Genomic DNA, 25,357 nt, shown 5'->3' with positions numbered 1-25,357 from the left:
TGTATATAAATCAGCTGGCTGGCTGGCTGGATGGATGGGGTTGTTTCACACAGATGTGACATGTATTATGTTTTTGTCCAAATATAAATGTTTATTCATTTAACTGTTGTTGTGTACTATTGTTCTATCATTTTTGCAACAATTTAGCAGCAACATTAAAGGAGAAAATACAATCCAACACTGAGGGACTTTAAATCAAAGCATATTTATGTAGAAAACCCAAAGAAAATCCACTTGAACAACAAATATACACAATATTAAGCATTAGTGCACATCCATCATATCATAGTAAAAACAAACGTCAGTATTGTCAGGTGAACATTCATCAGAAATGGTAACATTACCACCTGCAGAATACATCACATTATGTACCATCAGATAACCATCCAAAACTTCTGAGCTTCAACTTGTGTATTTTCTACTTTGCTCTTCTGACACACTAAAATAGAGCAGGTGAGTTCATGTTAGCATGTTTTCTTACTGGGTACTTCCTCGCCTGCTGCTACAAGCTGTTTGCAGAAATATCTGTCATCTTTTGTAAATTCAGCTGGAACAAAGTAAGAATCAGTGAGAGACCATTAGCACAGAGCTAACAGATTCCAGCAGTGTTCCGGAAAATGTTCTCTTCTGCTGGTTGATGTGTTCTTTGTGATGTTTGATTAGTTTTAGTCAGAGCTGAACCTGAACACAATCCTGGAAAAAAGTTCAGGTTTCCGGCAGACAGTTGAAGTAAAACTTTGGCAATGCCAATGCAAATTTGAAGCAAGCTCTTATTTGCATAAACACATTAGATTTGTGGAAGACTTATATATTTAATTTTAACTTTTGCTGCAAGTTGGCAAAAATGTTTGCGGCTGAAATTGGGCTCACTCTGCAAGGGGGTTGAAATTTTGAAATCAGAAGCATCATAAAAAGAAACTTTGCAGATATTCTTTCTTCTAATCTCCGGCACGGTAAAAAACTATTAGGATTGTGGTTCAGACAGTCAGAGAGCAGAGCAGCACCTCACTGAGCTCATGGGGAAGCAGATTTAGAAAACTAAATAGAGACTGTTGTACAACTACCATGCGGTAACAAAACACTATTTTTCAGCCAGTAACTGTAAAGAATCAATAGATTTTCACCTTTCTGACGGTCCATGAACTAATCATGTGTGACCTGAGGATCCATCAGGAAAATTCACCAAATCTGAGCTTCAACTTGTGATATTTCATCAAAATCACTTTGTTCTACATGAATTTCTCATTTAAAAAATAGCCAAAAATAATCACTTGCAGTAACCAGATTCTATAAAAACCCAGAAAGTTTGACTCCTCAGCACATCTGATCCTCTGACTGACTCAGCTGCGACTAACACTGAAAAATGTGGAGAGTTTTTGACTGAATTGCAGTCAGTGTTTCCTGCTTTTCAAGTAAAAAGGAGACAATATATGGAAACTGGTCAAAAATGTAACAGTTGTGATTGGTTTTCATTCCTGTACAGGACTTAATATTGCAGTGAAATTGAGACCACAGTGAGGAAAAATGGGACAGAAACTCCTCTTGATTCAGAGGATTATTATCTGGAGCATTAGCTTCAAAGGCTAGCATGTCTAGCAGTGCCTGGATAACCATCCACATTTTAAACATATTTGATATTATCTCGACAGTCTTTGAGTCTGCAGCTGTTCAGGAGGTTCAGTCAGGACCTGTAAACCCCTCACATTACCTAACAGCCTGGACCAACATCGCTTCGGACCAAGATCCCAGACCAGGATTGTGAGAGGCTGAAATGGATGTAAATCCATCTGAAACCGCAGTATTCTGAGCCAGGCTTAAGAATCATAGAATTCAGAAACTATCCATCCATCTGTTACTGATATCCACTGCAGCAGCGTGCAGGTTTCCAGCAAACATGCCAGAAGTCATCTAGTTAGCCAGAAGAGTACCGCAGGTTTTCCAAAAGTCTATTGTGCACATGAAAATATGATCATGATGCAAATTTGTGGAAACTTTGTCGAAGTTCAACTTCAACCGTTGTCTGAAACTCTAACAAACATAACCTGCACACGTTCATGGAAACTTACACGTTCACATAAACCTCACACGATGCTTTAAACCTCACATGTTCATAGAAACTCAGACATACATTTAACCTCAGACAGTCATATAAATCTCATTCTTTCATATTAACTCACACTTTCACAGGAAGTCAGATGTTTACATAAAGCTTGCTCATTTATAGACTCCACACATTCACATAAACTCACTCATTCATGTAACACACATACCTTACATGTACATAAACTCATTCACTCGCGTAACTCTCACGTGTTCATATATATATCACTGTTCATATAAACCTTATTTGTTAATTATTCTCTAACATTCATATAAACTCAGACACTCACATAAACCTCACTCGTTCATATAAACTTATATAGATGTTCATATAACCTCACTCATTCATATTATGTTCTTATGTTCACATGTTCCTTTAAACATATTCATATAAACTCATTCATTCATATAAACTTGTTCATATAAACTCATTTATACAACTAGAAAATCACTCAGAGAGCACAGTCCTCCTCCAAGGCTGTTCATTTTCCAATATGGCATTCTCAGAAATGCAACATTTGTTTATTAGTTACTGATGATCAGAAATCACAGCAACATAGAATGTGTCCATTTAATACAGATGTACCAACAAACAAAATGACCTTGCGCTGAGCACACGCGTGTGTTATGCATGTGTACGTTATGTACGAATACTGAATCGTGTGAACTCAATATGTAGCGGGCGACGGGAATTGATGGGACTCAGAAACACCCCCACAATGTAATCCATTGTTCCTTGTATGATTTCCGACGGATAAGTCCTGATAAGTCCTCAGCATTGGATTTGTAGTAGGATCACAATCATGTGATCGTCAGCAGCAGTTACAGTGACGCCGTGCCGGTATCTCACAATGATAAGGAAATCTTTAACAAATCCGTGGATCCAGACTATAAGCTGCATCACTGCCAAAATCTAATTACTTGGTCTTTGTGTCATTTCTGACCTTTCCTGAAAATTTCATCCACATCTTTTATTCCGTTTTTGAGTAATGTTGCACACAGACTGAGTAACAGACGGACAGACAAACGAACGCCAATCATCACAGAACTCCGCTGCATTCCTTGGCGGAGTAAAAATGTTCATACACACTCATTCACATTAACTCACACGTTACAACAAACTTTTTATATAAAAAAGCTTACATGAATGAGCTTACATGTTCACATCCACTCATTCATAAAAACATGTTCATATAAACTCTTTTAATGATCTCACCTGTTCGTATAAACCTACTTATTTATAGAAACTTGCTCACATAATCTGTGTCCTGGAGGCTTCAGAGTTCGTCGTCGTCTTCGCTCACTGCGATGTCTAGCTCTTTGTCTTTGCGTTCGGCACTCTCCGTGACGAACTCCCTCTGCTGCTCCTCCAGCTCTCGTAGCTCCCCCTGCAGGCGCTCCAGGTGAAGCATGCGGCGGTTCCTGAGTAGGCGGCGGGGGAATGGGTTCATGTCGTTGAAGGCGATGCTCGTCAGCCTCCTGCAGGAAACACAGCAACATGAAACCCTCTCAGCACACAACGAGATGATTATCATCGAGATGCAAGAAACCTTTTCTGAGGAGCAGTGAAGGAAAACACAACCTGATACGACTTTAACCCCTAGACATCGGTTTTAAAAAACTCACAAAAATGTCCAAAAACACAACAGAAACATCATATATTAACTCTGCAAGACACACAACTGCAATGTTACACACATCACTATCAGTCATCTCAAATCTGTACATGATTTTCTCTTAAAGATCACATTCACACCGTCACTGAGACTAATTGTTCAGTCTGTAAAGCTGAAAAACATTGATTCTGGTGCATCAATATAAAAAAAATTAAAAGGTATTTCACAATTAAAACCGTAGGGACAAAAATATTGGAGAAAAAAAAATTTTCATTTTATTTTCCACTTTTTTTTAATCTAACATCTGTCCTGATCATAACTACAGAAAATCCCCACAAAATATTCACAATATTGATTAATATTCAAGATTTTAACCCTTTAAATGACATTTTTTAATGAAGAAAATACAAAAAGTGAATTATTAATTTCCATATTCAGTGCTGAGAGAATTTTTTGTTATCATAGTCTGGAGCAAGATTAGCATCATTATCTCATTTAATAAATACTCTGCATCATCATAGTCTGGGATTGTGGATAACAACACTGAACATTTTTATTTTTCTGCCAAGTCACGTTTTCTTTTTAAACTTACTTAGGACCTTGAAAAATGTTATATATTAATTTTTTTTTCACTTTCACTGAGAGCTTTTCTTAAAGGCTTCATGGTCTGAACAGGTGAGCGTGTACCTGCTGTCGGAGATGGTCTTTGTGAAGAAGCGCAGGTACTGGTAGATCTCAACGCTGTCGTGGATCTTGAGGATGTCGTCCTCTTTGTATTTGAACAGAGCCAGAGCGTACCTGAAGATCACCTGAAGCACAAAGATCACCACTGAGACTTAAAGTGCTATAGACATTACACTACAACACCATAATATATTATTTTAGGATAGAAAACACAGCATGTAAATGTGAGCCAACTTTGCCATCATGGTGCATTCATGTGATGTCTGTAATGCTTTAATGGTGTGTTTAGGTGTGGTTTGTATTTCTGTCGTGGTGTGTTTAAGGTGTTGTTTGTATTAGTGTCACGGTGCATTCAGGCGTTGCCTGTATTTCCATCATGGTGTACTCAGGTCTTATATGTATTTCCGTTGTGGTGCATTCAGGTGTTGTCTTTATTTCAACTGTGATGCGTTTAGGTGATGTCTGTATTGCTGCTGTGGTGCATTCGTGTGTTTTTTGCATTGGTGTCAAGGTGCATTCAGGTGTTGTCTTGATTTGAACTGTGATGCGATTAGGTGTTGTTTGCTTTTCCATCGTGGTGTGTTCATGTATTGACTACATTTCTGTCATGGTGTGTTCAAGCGTTGTCTATATTTCAATTGTGGTCTTTTTAGGTGTTGTCTGTATTATTGTTGTGGTGCCTTTGTGTTATATTTGTTTTACTGTCAAGGTGCATTCATGTGATGCTGTAACGGTGCCTCCAGGTGAAGTCTGCATTTTTGTCGTAATGTATTCAAATGTAGTCTGTTTAAAGTTGTTGTGTGTCTGGTGTTGTCTGTATTTCTGCCGTGGTGCATTCAGGTGTTGTCTGTTTTTCCGCCGTGGTGTGTTCAGGTGTTTGGTACCTTGGTGCCTTCATACAAAAAAGCGTCCCACAGCGGCAGCAGGATGTCGCTAGGCAGACTCTCCACAAACACCACCAGGAACCAGTTGAAGGTGATGAGCGACACGTCGATGCTGTGATCCTCAAAGTGAGCCGTCAGCCGGGGAAGCTTCTCCGCCATGAAGTCCTTCAGCACCCGCTGGTCCGCCTGAGCCCAGAGATGACTCGTCAATCACACGATCAATAGCACTAATAATGCTGATGTGTGTTTCTGCTAACCTGAGAGGCCACCAGGTTCTTGGTGTAGTAGTCTTGAGGCATGATGGCTTCCACCACGGTCACCAGACACCAGAAGGCGTCCTCCTCACTCTGGAGGACCAGCAGAGCAATGGCCGCCAACCTGAGAGACACACGCCATCACACATCACATGACCACGTCTGATAGCACGACACAGGCATCAAGCCACGATCTGCAGCGATAAACATATACCTGACCTATAAATATGAATGTTAAGACCCTACAGTATTATTCATTATAAAAATTGACCTGTCCAATTTAAATATTAACACTAAGGCCCTACAATATTAGTAAATATACAAAATTATCTCTTATTTAATTACTGAGGCTACGAAATTAAGAATGATCAATTATATACAGTGCTTAACATATTCATTAGACCACCACCCAGTGGAAGATGTTTGCCCCTGCTGCCCTAAATTAACAGTATTGCTGATTACCAAAATATATTTAATGTTTCTGTAATGGTTAATCTACTAGTATGTGCAGCTCTATAATCAAAATTATATCTTTAATGCAAAATAAAATGATTCTTATTATCCATGAATTTTCAGATTTTCTGTGTGACAAAAAAGCAGAAAAAATACGAAAGCAAATTATTATTTTTTGACTGAGATTCCAAATTACAATCTCCAAATTACTGATTCTGTAACCCTCCAGACTGATGAATGTCAGTGACTTTGTTTCTCATCTGTTCTTGAATCTCTTTAGAACGTTGCATCATGTGCTGCTTTTTGAGACCCTTTAGCTACTTCACGATGAAGACAGGTTCTATTTGGTGATGTTTAGATTCAACAAGTCCAGCAGTAATCACATGTGGGTGTGGTTGGTGAAACTGAACGCAATAGCTAAATCAATTTGGTCATTTGGTAGATTGGAAGCTAAGCGGGCGATTACTTTTTCACATAGAGAAACATGGACTGGACAGCATTATTCCTTCAATGAATAAAATCAGCATTTAAAAACTGCATTTTGTGTTTTCTTGCGTTTTCGTTGACTTACATTAAAATTCTTTGATGGTCTGAAACATTTAAGTGTGACAAATCTGAAAGATTTCTGTCGGAGAGCAAATCATTTTGAAAGGCACTATATTAAGGCTAAAGGCCCTTCAATATTATTAATGCTGCAAATTTTCTGGACAAAATTAGATATTCATGTTTATACCGTACAGTATTACATACTATAAAAATGTACATTACTCATTTAAATATTGAGGCCAAAGGCACATTTTCTGGATTAATTTAACTATTAATTTATTACTATACATTATCAATAAATATATCAATCTCTCTGACTAATTTAAATATTAAGGTTAAGGGGTCAACACAAACATTGTTGTCATGGTGCGTTCAGGTGTTGCTGCATATTGTGTATGTATCCTGTACCTGTTGAGTCCCTGGCAGTAGCCGATGGCAGGGTTCTGCCAGGAGAAAGCCAACAGGATACGGCGGAGCTGTTGGAGGGCGGGGCTGGACGGTGAAGAGAAGTGCTGATTGGTTGTCAGGGTCCGGTGGAGGTCCAGCTGGATTTGTCTGGAGGCCGGGTGAGGGGATGTCCTGCTCTTCTCACACAGCTGGAAACACAGCTTATTTTAGGATGGATGGATGGATGGATGTGGACAGGTGTGGACAGGTATGGATGAGTATGGACAGGTGTGGACAGGTGTGGACAGGTATGGACAGGTGGGGATGGATGTGGACAGGTATGGATGAGCACGGACAGGTGTCGACAGGTGTGTACAGGTGTGGACAGGTATGGATGGTTATGGACAGGTGTGTACAGGTGTGGACAGGTATGGATGGGTATGGACAGGTGTGTACAGGTGTGGACAGGTATGGATGGGTATGGACAGGTGTGGACAGGTATGGATGGGTATGGACAGGTGTGTACAGGTATGGATGGTTATGGACAGGTGTGTACAGGTGTGGACAGGTATGGATGGTTATGGACAGGTGTGTACAGGTGTGGACAGGTATGGATGGTTATGGACAGGTGTGGACAGGTATGGATGAGTATGGACAGGTGTGGACAGGTATGGACAGGTGGGGATGGATGTGGACAGGTATGGATGAGCACGGACAGGTGTCGACAGGTGTGGACAGGTATGGATGGTTATGGACAGGTGTGTACAGGTGTGGACAGGTGGTCTTGTACCTGTTGGTATCGCTGTGGGTGGCGCTCTCTGATGGACCTGGTTCTGGCTCGGACCATCCAGCGCCACACTCTCTGCCGGTACTCCTGTGGAATGCCTCCTCTCAGCAGAACTTTGAGCTCTGGTGACGGACAGAGGTCGTGTTCTGACCTCCCGGCCAGGTAGTGAGCCCAGCGGCTCAGCAGGGGGCGCTCCACAGCGTTCTGCAGGGAAACACGCTTTCAGCACAGGGGCGGCTCTTCTGCCGCCTCCTCTGAAGCTGATCGACATTATTGATCTGTCAGCTGATCTGATGGGACAGATCAGATAAACTCCCGTGGAAAGAAAACCATTAGATTTGAAAGGACGACTGGTTCAAGGAAATTTCCAGTTCATTTCAGCCTGCTGAATCTTAGCAAATTTCAATTAGAATTATTGGGGAAAATTTCAAGAGATCTGGACAAATTCTGTTTCATTATATCCATAACATGGATTTATTGTTTTTAGACATTTTCTTTTGGCATTTTGGACAAATTCATAGTCATTCTGGACAATTTGTGAGTGATTTTAGACAGTTTGTAAGCAAGTTTATGCAATTTTGGAGAATTTTTCAGTGTCTTCAAATCTGCAGCTTGATTCTGTCCTTCAGTTACAACAAACCAACCGTCAAAAGTTTAGACCGAACAAAGATGAGCTGAGGAGTCTGTAGTAAAGGCTCAGCCCTGAGCAGCGTCTGCAGGCATTCATCAGACTGTCGGTAATCTCCTGTATTCAGGCGGAGAGGTTAAACTCAGGACTACATTTAGTTCTAGCAGCTGCTGTGAAACGAGGCGTTTTTCATATATCTAACAGGACAGAGCGACGTGTCGCCTGGTTCCACCCTGAGGGTTCTCACCTGGTGCAGCAGATTGTGGGAGCGGATCTCCAGCGCCTGGATCTTCGCTAGCAGCTTCATGTCTTCCACCTCGTAGTCTGGGATGATCTTGAAGCCATACTCGTCGTGATCCCTGAGGACACAGAGGAGGTTTTACTTTCCCCACCTGATGCCATGTCATGGTTATGGTGTGCTGCTTTCACTGCGTTCTTCTGGTCTCTGTTATATTTGAACATCTGCTATTAATTGACTCAATGTATTTGGTGGTTTCATGTTTTTGACAATTCTAAATTGTCCGTAGGTGTGAATGTGTGTGATTGGTTTTCTCTGGTGACCTGTCCAGGCGTCTCCTGCCTTCACCCTCAGTCAGCTGGGATAGACTCCAGCCCCCCATGACTCTACAGAGGATTAAGTGGTGTATAGATAATGGATGGATGGATGACGTTGACGCTGCATTTTGAGTGTGTCCCAATTCACCAATCAGGAGTAGCACTTCCTAATTTTATTGTATTTTGCACAACACAATGGCAGTCAAGGATTTCTAGTCTCTTTTATTACAACAAAACAAGTCACATGCTTAACCCTCTAAACGCCAAGCAGTATTTGTCTCATTTTCCCTCACTGTGGGCTCGTTTTTTTCATAGCAAAATAAAGTCCTTAAACTCTGTGGAAAAAGAACAATCATGAATAAGGAGAGAGAACTCAGAAATCTCTTCTGTGCAGAATGACGCAGTTACAAGGACATACACCGTAAACAAAAAAATACCAAGGGTTGTTGCTTGATCATTTATTTTCCAAAAATGTTCAGCCTTGTGTTGTTCAGGTGTCCTGTGTCTTACATTTCTTATTTTGTGTTGTTTTGGTCATTTCATGTTTTGTGTCGTTTTGTCTCCATATACTATAGATATTTAACTGTTTCCATTTTATAGCCTCCACTCTACTCATCACACATAAACTTTAGAAAGATGCTTCACCATGCTAGATGTATCTTCTAACAGTTTGCTGACAAGCTGCTTTGTAAGTGTGACTATTGTTTGGACAAATTTGAGGTCATTTTGTGCAGCTTTTTGTCATTTATCAGGTTCATTTGCTTCCACACTAAGACCCATGACAATAAAGTGTGAATCAAACAGGATGGCAACTGGATGTTCCTGTTCTTGTGTTGTCTCCTGCTGCTGTTCAGGTGTTTGTACCTGTCCATGCTGAGCTTGGTGACACTCTTCAGCTCTCCTCTCAGAGCGTCCTCGATCATCTTCTGAACGGCCTCTCGCTGCGCCGGATCCAGAGATTTGGCCTCCTGCAGCTTCCGCAGGACGCCCAGGTATCGGCTTTCGGCCTGACAGTTGGTAGCCTCCAGGTGCGCACACTGCAGCCAATCAGAGGGCAGGGGACAAAGACTTTAGCCAATCAGAGGGCAGAATACAGAGATGTAGCAAATCAGAGAGCAGGAGGGAGAGGTAGTGGCTTTAAGGACTCACCTTGACCAGCAGACTCTTCTCCTGCTCCGAGCTTTTCCTCCACAGCTTTGTCAGCTGGTAGATCTCCGAGTTCAGAAACTTGTTCTGAGTCTTGTAGGCCTCGATGTCGTCCTGAACACAGAGATTTAAGGCTTCATCCAACATTCTGACTGTTTTCAAAGAATAAACATGTTGAACTGAAGCTCGCCGTGCGTCTCAGTCACTGAGTTACTGAGACGTGTTTACGTTCAAAGGATCATCAGTGAATGTGAACCCTGAAAACTCAAACAGCCGAATCTGAGTGCAAACAAATACAAACAACACAGAAAAATGAACACCGCTCACAAATACAGCTCCATCAGATGACCTGTGGACAGAGACATCTTCTCATTAATGTGCTGAACCCCAAAACCTGCTACCATGTCTAAAAGAATTATCTTTCAAAAATAAACTGTATAAAGAGGAAGACTGATAGGATTTTTAACTTTCCCTTGGTCCTTGAACATACCATCTGTGACATGTGGTTCGATCAATAACATTAACTGAATTTGAGCCTAAATTTGTGATACTTCTTCAAAATCCCTTCCTTTTACACTACCGTTCAAAAGTTTAGGGTCACTTAGAAATGTCTTTCTTTTTGAAAGAAAAGTTGTTTTTGTAAATGAAGATAGCATTAAATGAATGATAAATCCAGTGTAGACATTGTTAATGTGGTAAATGACTGTTCTAGCTGGAAATGGCTGATTTTAATGGAATATCTCCATAGGGGTACAGAGGAACATTTCCAGCAACCATCACTCCTGTGTTCTAATGCTACATTGTGTTAGTTAATGGTGTTGAAAGGATAATTGATGATTAGAAAACTCTTGTGCAGTTATGTTAGCACATGAATAAAAGTGGGAGTTTTCATGGAAAATATTAAATTGTCTGGATGACCCCAAAATTTTGAACAGTAGTGTATATTTTTAGTGTATTTTTATCAGATTTTATTATATTTTTACTAGATTTTTAATGTATTTTTACAATGTTTTTTACTGAATTTTTACTATATTTTTTCTATATTTTTGCTGTATTTTTACTATATTTTACTGTATTTTTATTATTTTTTTTCTATATTTTTACTGTATTTTATGGCATTTTATTTAACACTGCCGGTCAAAAGTTTGGGGTCACTTAGGAATGTCCTTATTTTAGAAAGAAAAGCATTTTTTTCAATGAAGATAACATTAAATAAATGATAAATTCAGTCTAGACATTGTTGATGTGGTAAATGACTATTCTAGCTGGAAATTGATGATTAGAAAACTCTTGTGCAATTATGTTAGCACATGAATAAAAGTGTGAATTTTCGTGGAAAACATGAAATTGTCTGAGCAACCCCAAACTTTTGAACGGTAGTGTATGTGTCTGTAGAAAAATGTTTCACCATGCTGAATGTATCTCCAACAGCTTGCTCCTCTGTTTACTCTTATAGAGTCATGCAGTGTTTATTTTTTTGACCCAGTATGTTTTATATTCCTCTCATTATCATTTTGGACAACTTATGAGGCATTTGGAATTCCTTTTTTCAATCATTCTGGAAAGGTTTTGGACATTTCGAGACCATTTTAACCATCTTTTTGATCATTTTGGACAAAGTTGTGTCATTTTGGTTCAGATGGTTGAGAAAATGATCAGTCTTCAGCTCCATCTACATCCATCAGTACTTTTTTCATTGATCTCATCCTGTTTTCTTCTGTCACAGCTGCAGCGACTCCAGGTGTCAAAAAACCAGCAGCTCTTCCTCAACAGGCACCGTCCCCGATAAACTATCACTATACTTGATAATAACACTTCACCTTGAGGTTGTCCATCTCCTGCTGAAGCTGTTTGAAGGTCTGAGAGTCCAGAGAGGTGCCAGATGGTGAACCAGAGCGCCGTGGCTCGGACAGACAGGCGGTCACCTGGTCTGACAGCTTTATGATGACCTGGAACAGATGCACAGTGAGTCCAGCTGCCACCGGCCTGCAGCGTCAGTCCAACAAACTGCATCTTTACTACTTCACACACGCTTTTATTGTCTGCAGCAACTAAACTGAACCATCCAGTCACATCTGAACCCTGAACCTCCTGATCTGAAGCTCACAGGCAGCAACGAGGAGACGCAGTGACCCAGAGTCAGTTTGAGTGCTTCTCAAGTTATTCTGGACATATCTTGCCTCAATTTAGACAGGTTGTGAGGAATTTTGGACAGGTTTAAGTCATTAAGGACAAATTATGAGTCACTTAGGATCAATTTTGTGTAGTTTTGGACTATTTCAGGCCATTTTTGAAAAGTAATTTATACATTTTTTACAAATGTTGAGTGATTATAGACACATTTTCATTCATCTAGGACAAATTAGTGTAGTCTTGAACATATTTTGGGTCATTTTGGACATAATATGAGTTATATGGAAACAACTTTTGGGATTTTGTAAAATTTTTCCATCATTTTTTATTATTTTTGAGTCATTTTAGACAAGTGTCAGCCATTTTGGAGAAATTTCAACTCATTTCAGACAACCATAATCATTACACTGAAATGACTTGGGAGAGTCCTCTGGATCCACCAATACATTTAGCTGCTGAGTTTCAGAAGATCAGACTGGCAGAAGAATACGTTGGTGATCAGGTCAGACAGTAAGAAAATGACCTGAGAATCAACGTGAAGCTGTGTGAAGCAGTAAAAGCAGTAAACTTCCGCTCATTCTCACCTCCCGCTTGGCGTTGTTCTTCTCCGTCAGCATCCGGACGTTGTCCTGCAGCTCAGCCAGCTGTACATCTCTCTGAGCCAGGCTCCTCCTCGCCGCCTCTGCCTCCGTCTTGGCCTCCTCCAGACGGCCTCGCAGGTCGGCCGCCTGCCGCTCGCGGTGGCGCAGCAGCTCCAGGCGCTCCTGCTCGCCCTCCTCTGCCAGAAACTCTGCACAGGTTCGCTTCTCCAGCTGAGCCGCCTCCAGGGCTTTGTGGAGGATCCACACCAACTCCTAGACAGGACACAGGACACTATGACTATTCTAATCTCTTCTTCTTTCTCTTATTATTATTATTTACGTGTCTGATCAATGAACAGTTGTAGGTCTGATCAGTGATCGATCACCTTCTGAGCTTTGACCTCCTCCATCAGCATCTGTTTGTCCTGCTGCAGACGGGCCGACCGCTCGGAGGACGACGTGTCTCTGCGGAGGACGGCCATGGTGGACATGCTGCGTGCCTTCGTCCTCCTGCCGGGACCGTCCAGGAGCGACGGAGACTCCCTGCCCTCCACTGGACACACCTGACCTGCTGGATCAGCCAATAGGAGGGCAGGGAGCGGGGCCAGAGGCTCAGTGGGAGTACTGGCAGCCGGAGGGGCTGACGTGACATGAAGGGATTAAAATATGAAACACGTGTCACAAAATACACGGCTGAGCAGTACAAAACAGACAGAGCAACAATTAGTTAAGACAGACAAGTCTAGTCCAGTTCAAGTCCACACTAGGAGTTCCAGACTGAGAACAACAGGTCCTAGTCCTTACAGTGAGTCAGAAACACATCATGACCAGGTCTACAGGGCTGTACAGCAGTGTACTTATTGTAGTACTGTGTAATACTGTGTTGTACTGTGTAGTACTGTGTAGTACTGTGTTGTACCTTGTGTACTTGTCGTGTTGCTGGCGTCTGCAGCGTTTGGGGGAATCCACGGCAGAGCTTCTACATGGAACACACTCTGGCTCCACTCCTGAGATGTCCTCTTTCTCAGACTATGGACTGAGTTTCTGCTCACAAACAACAAACGTGTGAAACGGACAATAGAACAACAAGACGCAGCTCAGACTCTCGATTTTAGTGTTTCAGATCAGCAGCTGTAAACACTCACTGGATCTCAATGAGCGGATGTTTGATGGACACGTTGGATAGCGGCGTCCGTGTCGACAGGTTGGCCGCCTCCTCCCCCACCAGACCTAACGGACTCTTCAGCACAGGCAGGAAGTCATCTGCACACACACAGTCAGAATCAGTCCACAGCAGAATCCAGAAACCTTCTCACCAACACCTTCAGACATGTCACATTTATTACTGTTTCATAATCATTTAACAGGGCTGTATGATACTAAATACTACTACGATACTACTATAGAATATACTACTGCTGTGATGATGTATTCTGAAATCTGTATTCTGTCTGTCAGTAACATTTATTCATATAGTGTGTAAGATCGTTTTAAGGAACAGTCAAATATCTGTAATATTTGTATGATTAAGTTGTATTATTGGTACAGGAGAGTAGTTACTCTTGTACTGTGTATACTGGTTAGTATGGCTGTTCTGCATACTGAAGAATACTGCATAGTACTGTGTAATACAGTGTAGTACTATGCAGTGCTGTGAAGTAATGTGTAATACTGTGTACCCCGGTGTAATACTGTAGTATATCTATAATATTTGTGTCATTTTACATTTTAATCTAGCTTTATTTGTATCTTTATTATGTATTTTAAATGTCTTATACATTTCATGTATCATTAAAAATATTATTTTAAATTAGGACTTGCATTAACATTTATTGTTTACTTAAAAGTAACCCTCATAAACTAGCATAGTAACGGACTCCAGCCTGACTTAATGTTCTCCTACAAATCACTCAGCTGGAATCCAGCAGCACCAGCTAGCAACAATCACCTATTCGCTTTGCAAGTTGGGCATTCATGTGACGGATAATCCTGCTGGAATTCAGAGGACTATGACCTGAGGAACAACTCAGAAGCATTAGAATCCCTCTGAACCCCTAAACCAGCCAGTAGGTCCAACAGCCATCAACTCTGCAGCCTGTAGGAGGCGCCAACAGCTCTACATACTGTCAGTATTAGCATGAACTCCTGTCGCAACACTAAGGAGCTGTTTAAGGACTGAAGCTGCTGCACAAGTCGGGACAAGAGCAGAATACCTGAGAACCAGGTGAGCTGCTTCGACGGCAGAACAACAGTCAGACTGACAAACAGCCGACTACTATCCCACACAGCAACAAGCACAGCTTAACGCTTGTCTTCGTTCATTGAAACTTTTTATAGTGTTACTTTCTATCTTCAGAATTCTTACTGACATGAAATCTGTCTTGAAAAACAACAACAAAAACAACCTGACAAGTGAAAGAAGTTCTGAACTCTGTGACTCCTCCAAGGAGTGTATGTCGGCTGATTTATCTTTAGCGTTTCCTCTTGTTTAGCCGCCTGCAGCTTATCTACTGTCAGAATCTGATCATGATGTAACTGACCTCCCATCTCCAACATCACATACAGCTCATTACAACCTCTGCTTCCACACTCAGGTAATTCATATCTGCATGAAATTTGGATGTGACACTGACTAAACTTGAAACAGGCTAAGACATTGAAAAATACTTGAAGTAGATTAAACTAGAGTGGACCTGGGTGGAGCTGTGGGTACTGTTCCATGAAGTCAGTCCAACAACAGGAAGTGACTGTGAGCTCCACAGAGCGACATCAAAGTGTGCCTTAAACACATCACATCCTGCCTAACCTCATTAAACGCAGTATAGAGGCAGTACAAAGTCTGCTTCTCTGCTTCCCCTCCACTCCCAAACAGCTCTGTGATCAGTGCAGATAAGTAAATCTGAGCAAAAAAATGAAAAACTGTAATTTTACTTACTTTTCCTTTTTAAAAAAATGTTCTGTATTTTGGAAGCATGCAAAAATATCAATGAAATTCCAAAAATAGACTGCAAATTTACAGGCCTAACGTAAAATACAATTCAAAAATGTGTGATTCCCTTTCAGCCCTGCGACAGACTGGCGACCTGTCTAGGGTGTCCCCTGCCTTCACCTGAGTCAGCTGGGATAGACTCCAGCCCCCCCATGACCCTAGTGAGGATTAAGCGGTGTATAAATGATGGATGGATGGATGGATGGCTGGATGGTGATTCCCTTTCGAAATAAATATATTGTTAGAACACATTTGCAATTTTATCATAATTTGACAAACATGCCCATTGGACTGAACTGTCTTCCTGCCAAAATCCAAGATGGCAGCCAAGTCTACTGCTTGTTTGTGAGGTCTAAACTCTTATTGTCCTATGTCATTGTACGTTATATATTTTATGTGAAACTGCTCTTGAAATTGGGATGTTCTTTTAAGGGGTTCTTTTGTTTTCCACTCTGAGACCTCAGACACATTGAATCTAAAGGAACTCATCACCCTTGGGACTTTTAAAAACCGTATGAAAGATTTTGCAGTAGGTACTTATCGCACTTGTTGTTTTGATGCAAATTCTTAATCCTGTTGCTTCTATCTAGTATGTATTTTATATATTTTGTTGTGTGAGTTGGTGTGGTCTGTTTTAATTGTTGCAGTTTTAATGTTCATCGGCGGCTGTCTTGGCCAGACTTTCCTTGAAAAAGAGGCCACTGTATCACAATGGAACCGACCTGGTTAAATAAAGGCTAAATAAATTAAAAAATTTAATTTCATTTAATGGACAAAATGATTAAATTCTTACCCTGTCAATATATTTTTAATGTTAGATACAGTTAATGACAATTAACACAAGTAAAAGTGTTGGTTCAGCAATGTTATATATATTTACGGACAAGCACTATCTTCTGTAATTCCCTAAGTCCTCACAATAAAATGCATGAATATGTAGTATATGGCCAAAAGTATTTGGACAGCCTTTGGAACCAATACAGAACAATCACATATGCTGCAAAATTCCACTGTCCACATACTGATGACCAGATAATGTATTTGTTTCTGAAAATTCTGCACATTCCTGTACATGTTAAACTGTTTGCTTATGCAGCATATGGCCAAAAGTATGTGGACATCTTTCAAGTGAGCATCGTGTCAAACATGCATTCTACAACATAGAGCTGTCCTCCACATACTTTTGGCCAAATGGTGTACTTGTCACAGAGAAATCAGCACATTATTCATTATTATCATTATTGTCAGCTTGTGCAAAGCTGGGATTTAAAAAATTCACAATATTCAGGCACTAATCAGACTGAAGAGGGTGTAGCAGCTCAGTCCTGTAGAAACACCACCCCGACCCAAATATAAAACCAAGGGCGGTTTCTAGCAGAAGACTTTCTGAGATAAGAAACAACGTGATGGTCATCCTGTTAGAATGCTGCTAATGCAAGCAGAAGATGCTGTTTCTCTAGCAAAAATGAAACATGAAATATTTTCTGAAACCCAAATCAGTGTGTGTTGTCAGTCAGAGATTCCCTCTGTGCTGTCAGGATCATTCGACTCATTCGCATGACTCCGTGTTTCAGAGAACAGTGAGTCAGTCTGAGCCGCTCTCTTGCCTGGAGGAAGGATTTCCCAACTTCCCTGGGAGGGTGAAGGGCAAACCACAGGACGCACCCACGTGCAAAACATTAGCAACCAAAAATAAAAACAACAGAAAAGGAGAGGAGACACAATTAGATAAAGCTCTCAGGCTTCACAGTTCCAGACTGAAACTAGCAGATAGAAAACTAATAATATGAAGTTAACTCACCAGATAACCTTGTAAACTCTCAACAGACCAGTTAAACCAGCATCAGACCAGTTAAACCATCAACAGACCAGTTAAACCAACATCAGACCAGTTAAACCAACATCAGACCAGTTAAACCATCAACAGACCAGTTAAACCAACATCAGACCAGTTAAACCATCATCAGATCAGTTAAACCATCAACAGACCAGTTAAACCATCAACAGACCAGTTAAACCATCAACAGACCAGTTAAACCAACATCAGACCAGTTAAACCAACATCAGACCAGTTAAACCATCAACAGACCAGTTAAACCAACATCAGACCAGTTAAACCATCATCAGATCAGTTAAACCATCAACAGACCAGTTAAACCATCAACAGATCAGTTAAACCATCAACAGACCAGTTAAACCATCAACAGACCAGTTAAACCATCATCAGATCAGTTAAACCAACATCAGACCAGTTAAACCAACATCAGACCAGTTAAACCATCATCTTGTGGTAAATAATTTGTTTCAAAAAGAGTCTAAAAATCTGTTTTTAATGAGAAGAAAAGGTTTGGTATTTTCTGATTGTGCGTCTACAGCTTTGGTTTTAAATAAAGGTTTATTCTGTCTACATCCTGCTGAGACTCAAACAACACAAATAACAGAATATAAAGAAGTTAAATTCATATAAACAAGATAAAATCATATAGCTGGTGAGTGCACTGGTGACACTGTTTCAGTATTTGGTTTTGTAGCTGCAGTAGTTTGAGCTGGAGCTGACGGTGTATGTTTGTTTCTCACCTGTAGTGTTGTTGTTTGTTGGGTCTGAGCTGGTCTGTCTGTGCTGCCAGCGCTTTACCTGCAGCTGCTGAAGCCAGTAGAGCATCAACTCCTGGGTCACGGCCTGGAGGACCGGGCAGATGAACGGGGATGTTAAAAATTGATTCAGAAGTTATGTCTAAACATGAAACTCCAGTAAGTACATTTCCAACCAAACGTAGCCGAGATCTGTTAGACCCCTACCTTGAGTACGAAGGTGCGTTCAGGTGTCTTGATGTGGAAGGTGCCCTTCTCGGCCTTCAGTGGGTAGGTGAAGGTGGCGCCGCTGAGCTCCACCCGGCCAAGTGGGGTCACATCCTGTGGCGTTCGGTAGTAGAAGAGCTGGTTCTTCTTCTCCTCGTAGGTGAACCAGCGCTGCTTCCAGGCCCTCAGCGGCCCCCCCTGCTTCTGCAGATACCCACACAGTTTGGGCTCGCCTGAAGAAGGAACTGCCAGGTCGGGGCACACCTGGTCACAGAACGCCTCCATGGTGAGGGGCGGAGTCAGCAGGGCCACAGATACGGTGGGAGGACACAGGTGGTTCTGCAGGTCTGCACAAGGAGGAACCTGCTGGGTGTTCAGGGGAGGAGGATCTCGGTGGTCCTGATCCCTCTCACGTGCAGTTGAAGTCAGGTTCTCTGTAGGTGCATCCTGGGGGTTCTGCAGGTCTTTGGATTTGGAGACATGGAACTCGAGCTCCTTCTGGATTTGTTCATCAAGTGTTGAACTGAGAGCAGTTAAATCCTTCGATGGAGGAGGAGGACAAGGGTCCTCTTCAGGCTTTGGATTTGGAAGACAAAGGTCCCTCTGGTCTGCGGGATCCTGGGAGTGACCTGGTTCTTGTTTTGGTCCAAGAGGACTTCCTGGGTTCTTCTGGTCTCCACAAAGACAATCTGATTGTAGTGGTTCTGGAGAAGGCAGTTTATCTCTCAGAGGAGAACCCCCCAATTTTTGTTGCCCTGCAGGAACAGGATCTAGTTTAGTTGGAGAAACACTTTCTGGTTCCGGTTGATCTGGATTTGGTTTATCTTTTGAAGAAGTTGAATCTGGTGTGTTTAGTTTCTTTGTTTCAGGAAAGTTTTCTGCTTTCTGTTTCTCTGCCTGGGAATCCTGGTGGTTTGTTTGTTTGGTGAGATCTGGCTGGTCTGGTTTCTCTTCAGAATGCTGAGTGTCTGATGGACTCTGGTGCTCCTCAGATGATGGACTCTGGTGTTCCACAGATGATGGACTCTGGTGTTCCACAGATGATGGACTCTGGTGTTCCACAGATGATGGACTCTGGTGTTGCGCTGATGATGGACTCTGGTGTTCCTCTGATGATGGACTCTGGTGTTCCTCTGATGATGGACTCTGGCGTTCCTCAGATGATGGACTCTGGCGTTCCTCAGATGATGGACTCTGGTGTTCCACAGATGATGGACTCTGGCGTTCCTCTGATGATGGACTCTGGTGTTGCGCTGATGATGGACTCTGGTGTTCCTCAGATGATGGACTCTGGTGTTTCTGTGACCCGGACAGACTGCTTGACTCTCGGCTCTCTTTGCCTTCGTCCTCAGACTCTGAGACTCGGCCGTCTGGTTGCAGCGTCGCCTCATCAGCGAGGGCAGGAAGTGAGCGAGACGAGGCAGCGCTGGGATTTCCTGCCGAGCCGCTTCCCTCCATCCTTCTAAAAACAGAGAGCAGGAGAATGACGGAGAGAAAGAAACTGGAACAATGTCTGAGACATTTCAGCTGAAACCATCAGACAGTTGAAGTTTCATTTGGATGAAGAAGCTGGGACAGTTTAGCATTAAAACACACTGCTGGACACACTGAACGGTTTGGAGAAATGTCCAACCACAGTTTTCTACATGTTTTAAGCTTTAGTTCAATATTCACTGTGTAACAGGTTTAGGACACGAGCGTTACCACAGGAGACAACATCAAAACATTGACAGAGACAGAACAGAGATGAGTGAAAGACAAGTCTGAGACTAGTAAGGGACAGGTTAGAGACGAGTCAGACATGGGTTGAGATGAGTTAGAAACAAATCACAGACAAGTCTGAGACGAGTCAGGACACTTGAGTACTTTTACTGCTGATACGTTACCTGAATGAAGCTTAGAATCTGTACTTTTACTTTAGTTACATTAGGGAAGCAGTACTTTCTCTGCAGTGGTACTTTGAGCTCTACAGCACCTCTAGCTACGGTGTGTTGAGGAAAGTGCTCCAGAGCAGCTGCTGCCGTCAGGTGAACACACCTGTGCTTACCTGAGGGGGCGGGGCCCGATCCAGGTTGACTGGCAGCTGGAGCAGCTGTTGGGGTGTGTGAAGAAAACCAAGCTATCCGCTGCTTCCGGCCTCCTCCGGGGTCTCTTCTCCTTCTTTATTCCCTGATGTGTCTACTTGCTGTTGTTTACTTGCGATTGTTGTTCCCTTCTTTTCAGGTTTGTGTCTCGTGCGGGGCAGCTTCTACTCCTCCAGCCGGTGACACTCCTTTCTGCTCCACAACGTACGCAATCTCCGACTTTCATTTCAAAATAAGACCCGGTACCTTCAAAATAAAATTTGCCACATACGAGACAGCAGTGATTGTTTATCTGACCTTTTTGTGATGCTCAGTCGTGTAACTTTGCAGTATCTCAGTACCTCAGTGCCATGTACTCTACCTCTGATGGCACTGTATTTTTGAGGAAGGAGAGCAGATGCTGTTTGGATCACTGGAGACTGAAAATTGCAAAGTTGATAATATTGTAGGTTTTAATCTGAATATTTTCCCTAAGTCAGGCAAACTTGTATAATTAGTTGTTGGTTATTAATCTTAGAATTTAAATTAGTCTGGTAAATTTCTCTAGTGAATCATCTTAAAGGGTCTTTAAATCAGTCAGACTTCTGTGAACAGTGAAATACACTGACTGTGGATTCACATGAAGCTGCTCCTTCTAATGAGTCCACATGAGTCTGTTTGACTTCATATCATACAATCAGAAACATGAGGTGTTGAGCTTTGGTTGACAAACAGCTGCAGGTAAAATGTGGACGAACACACACATTATTGACACCTGTCCAGGTAAGAAGCTGTTCAGACAGTTTACAAGCAGAGAATCACTGAGCTGCAGCAGCTTCTTCAACATCTGTGAAAAATGTCTGAATGTGTTTTATTTCCATCTGGATTTTTATGTTGTAACGTCTCAGGGTGTGATTCTGTTTTTCAAACTGTGTTTTAATCTGTTGTGAGAAAAAGTGAAAGAGAAGTGAGAGTAGAAATGTTAGAATGAGTGTTGGGGATCAGCGTCCTCCACTGGTCACAGTCAGTAACTGCAGCTCTCCATAATATATGTTTATATTCACACCATAGACTGTATATTAAAGATTATTATTATTATACAGTCTATGACTCACACTGACACGACGTTGAAGTTCAAGGGAAAGTTAAGCAAACTTCATTTTCAGCGCTGAGCCACATATTCTTTGTCCCCCCATATTATAAAGATGTAACACTGTGTTAGACATTTGAAACATATTTTCTCATCTGTGAAGGCTTAATTCTATTTGTAAAGATGCAAAAATGGGAGATTTCATTGTGTTTTTTTAAACATAGCCAATATAAGAGGAGGTAGAGATCTCATAGCACCATGTAGAATCTTTCCTTTTTATTTTTAGAAAAGAAAATGGGTCATTCCAGAACTGGAGGACATTTTATGTCCCACCCATCAAATTTCAAATAATCCATGTTTGAAATACTAAAACATACAGTTGTGTAAATGTTCCTTTCCTGAGACCAAATCTAGAAAAAATTTCTAAAAAAAATACTAGGAGAAACGAATGTTTAAAAATATTTTTAAAATACCAAATAAGTCTGGAGTTCCCCCTAAAATGCCATTTTTCTCTTGTCCGACCACCCTGATGACCAAACTGAATCTCAAATAAAACTGTTAAAATGAAATTTAAATCTCCTTCCTTTGGTTTTATTTTTTCATTGATGTCTCTTGTAGTTGTGGGAACATTTTTTTAATCAAGAAAATATTTTAAATAATTATTATGATGGAATGTGTGTCCCACAAAATGTTAGCATAACGCTGTTGATGAGGTTTTTTGTCTTTTTATGTCTCGTTTGGTCATTTTGTGTCTCTTTTTTTTTGTGTCTTGCTTTTGTCGTTTTATGTCTCGTTTTTGTAATTGTATGTCTTATTTTTGTCATTTTGTGTCTCGTTTTTGTCATTTTGTGTTGTTTTTGTCATTTTGTGTCTCGTTTTTGTCACTTTCTGTCTCAATTTGTCATCTTATGTCTTGTTTTTGTTGTCAACATCATCAAACAGTTTTGTTAAAGAATGAAGAATTTCATATTTTCATCACATTGTCAGCCTTGATTGAATGTCTCCCTCTACCTCATATTATCAGGATCAGACTAATTCTTTTGACTGTTTTCCATCAGTCAGTTTGTCCTCTTGGTCAGCAGTAACAGCAGCTAAATGTCTAGCTTCTACTGCTGAGAAAAAGCTAACATTAGCATGGATTAGCAGCCCTGTTACTGTGATTAGAGTAGGGTTAGCAAACAACACATAAAACAAGGAATAAAAATGGTACCATTGATGTGTAAGCTGAGCCAATCAAGCCTTAGATAGTGTATTACCTATTATTGATCAATGTGGAGCAGAAAACTGTAAAAGAGAAGGTTTACTTTTCAAACATTTTGAAGCCCAAATGTCCTCCAGTTCTGGAATGACCCAAAAAGAGTTTCACAAATCAGAGTGTGTTTTACACCTTCTACAGGACAATATGCTGCAGGTTTGAGCCATTATGCTGCTGGTTTTCAATTTGATTTTGCAGAAAAAGAAGCCAGCATCAAAAAGCAGGCCTTGAAGCAAATCTTCATATTTCACAGAGCCAACCTACTGGTCATGATGAGGGAGATGGAGATGCTGATAAAAGAAAAGCTAGCAACGAAAAGGCGTGACATTAAAATGCACTCATCGGGAGCAGCAGAAAGGTCGTTTTATCCACTGAGGAAGTCTTCATCTGATCCTCATGGTGTGCAAGACCTAACTAAGTATTATATTTGTTGGGAAATGCTGACTGCAGGTCTCTTTAAGTTTGATGACTGCCCTGAGAATTACTGGTCATGGAAAGCATCATTCCAAAGCGCAACCAAAGATCTCGACATTTCAGCCAGAGGAGAGTTAGATTTCATTACTAAATGGCTCAGTGTGGAGTCTGCAGAGCAAGCAATGAGAATTTGCCCTGTGAATGTGTTCAAACCCCACAGCAGCGCTCGATCTAGTTGGGCAAAGATTGGAAGAATGCTATGGGTCACAAGATTTCCCTAAACTCTCCACAACAAAGATAATGCCAAACCAAGAGAGCTGGGTGACGGTGTCCAGAAGCTCCGGGTAACCTTACCAGACTCTGATTCTGCCTGTTCCCTTTAGTTTGATGTCCCCTTTCCGGTGAGTATCCTGATTTTGTCTTGAATAGTTTATTCATAATACTTTTCTTTAAGGTATCCACTTTGGTGTTAAGAGCATTTCTTAGGTTTTGTATTTTGATTATTTTCTGAATTAGGTTAGGTTCGTTCTCATTTCGGTCTCTCCTGTTATCCCCACTTGTGTTTGTATTTCCCTACTTAGTTCTATCGCCTGACGTTACAATTCTTATCACCAACACTTCAGAAACCCAGTTAAAGTCACATCATTTTGAAAGATTTTCTCACTGGATGACCCTTTACTGCACCACAGCTTCACTCATTTGTGTTGTCAAATCAGTGAAGGAGACCTCAGAACAGACAAAAAGCAGGATGGAGGTGTTACGCTGAAACAAGCACCACAAGGGAGATCTTCCATGCAAATGCTGTAATAATTCTCAGTGTGCAGCATGAAACCTTCAGTGAAGAATACAACTGCATGGAAACAAAGTAAAAATGATCCAGAGCATACCGCCAAAATCACACAAGAGTTTCTGAAGAAGAAAAAAGTGAAAACTATGATCTGGAGCAGGTCTCTGTCTAGGGGCTCTGTCTGCTGTTACAACATAGCCTGTTGAAGTATGCTACATTCAATGGAGTATTACTAGAATTAAAATAGGAGCACTATGGTTACATCTTGAAAGTTGTGCAGTTGTTACTGACTAAATTTTGGGATGTTATTTTAGTTGAACAGTTCAAAACACAGCCTAGGTTTTGTCAGACTTTTTACTTAGTAAAAGTGAAGTTAGTAATGCCTTTACCAATTCAAAATATGGGATATTACATCAAAGTGCTAACATACCAAATCAAATTAGTCAAATCAAAATGCCAGCATTAAATTCTTACAACTGACAGACAAAACCACTGTAGAAGACAGTAAAACAGTCTGATGTCATCTCGTTCTTGAATATTGGACGAGAAACATTTTTAAGGCCTAATTTCCAGGGATGTTTACCACCTGATGTTTGGGCCAGTGTGATAAATCAAGATATCATTCAACCCTAGCTGCTCTACATATACAGTACCAGTTAATCATTCACACACCTGCTCACGTAAAGGCTTTTCTTTATTTTTACTAGATTCTACAGTTTAGAGCAAAACTGCCATTACTAAAAAAAAAACGTGGAATTATGTAGTGATAAAAGAAGCAAAAGTAGCCACTGATTGCCTTGATGAAGCTTTATGAATGAATGAATGGTTTTATTTCGGTTACAAAATTATAGTACAAAAACTTCATTTTATGCGTTCAAAAAAATATATTATACATTCTTATGCAATATTATCTATTAAATTGTATTGTATTATCTTATAATCCTGTTAAACAGCTCCATTAGGGTTATGACCTAACACTTTCTAGTACCTGGTTGGAAGTGACTCACCTGTTGAAACACAGATGGAATATCTTGCTTTATTTATGTATATGAGAGTATCAATAATATCAACAGTTGTAATGGTAAATAGCCTGCACTGACATAACGACTTTCTGCTTGAAGTGCTTTACAATGTGTTTACCCATGCACACACCAATGGCGACAGAGCTGCTGTTGGAAGCAACTTCAGGTTCAGTGTCACTTGGAT

General features: G+C 41.0%; 1 protein-coding gene across 2 annotated transcripts; it reads right to left on the bottom strand.

The window, feature by feature from the left end:
- Window positions 1-186: 186 nt before the first annotated feature.
- On the bottom strand, window positions 187-20,832 carry tbc1d2 (TBC1 domain family, member 2). Of its 2 annotated transcripts, none has more exons than XM_035950846.2 (17): window positions 20,580-20,832; window positions 18,543-20,004; window positions 18,321-18,423; window positions 13,900-14,017; window positions 13,674-13,798; window positions 13,141-13,394; window positions 12,758-13,027; window positions 11,861-11,989; window positions 10,044-10,154; window positions 9,759-9,931; window positions 8,587-8,698; window positions 7,715-7,915; window positions 6,946-7,133; window positions 5,542-5,662; window positions 5,285-5,470; window positions 4,404-4,525; window positions 187-3,579 (listed from the first exon to the last, which is right to left on the bottom strand). In XM_035950846.2, exons 2-17 carry the CDS (start codon window positions 19,998-20,000, stop codon window positions 3,378-3,380), a joined length of 3,873 nt encoding a protein of 1,290 aa, XP_035806739.2. In that variant the 5' UTR covers window positions 20,001-20,004; window positions 20,580-20,832; the 3' UTR covers window positions 187-3,377. The 2 variants fall into 2 exon arrangements, with proteins under 2 accessions (XP_035806739.2, XP_023131803.2); XM_023276035.3 differs by having other exon boundaries at window positions 20,590-20,832.
- Between the last annotated feature and the right edge of the window lie 4,525 nt (window positions 20,833-25,357).

The sequence above is a fragment of the Amphiprion ocellaris genome, chromosome 13 (assembly GCF_022539595.1).
Source record: "Amphiprion ocellaris isolate individual 3 ecotype Okinawa chromosome 13, ASM2253959v1, whole genome shotgun sequence".
In the NCBI taxonomy this organism is placed as follows: Eukaryota; Metazoa; Chordata; class Actinopteri; family Pomacentridae; genus Amphiprion; species Amphiprion ocellaris.
Note: the sequence above shows the minus strand (reverse complement) of the source record. Positions and strands in the feature narration are given on the sequence as shown.

Bases quoted from the DNA above. Each gene is read 5' to 3' on its own strand.
- tbc1d2 (XM_035950846.2), bottom strand. From the start codon at position 20,000: ATGGAGGGAAGCGGCTCGGCAGGAAATCCCAGCGCTGCCTCGTCTCGC. The intron at 13,799-13,899 runs GTGAGTGTTTAC...GTTTGTGAGCAG, and splicing joins CATCCGCTCATTGAGATCCA to AAACTCAGTCCATAGTCTGA. The intron at 7,134-7,714 runs GTACAAGACCAC...CTGTGTTTCCAG, and splicing joins ACCCACAGCGATACCAACAG to CTGTGTGAGAAGAGCAGGAC.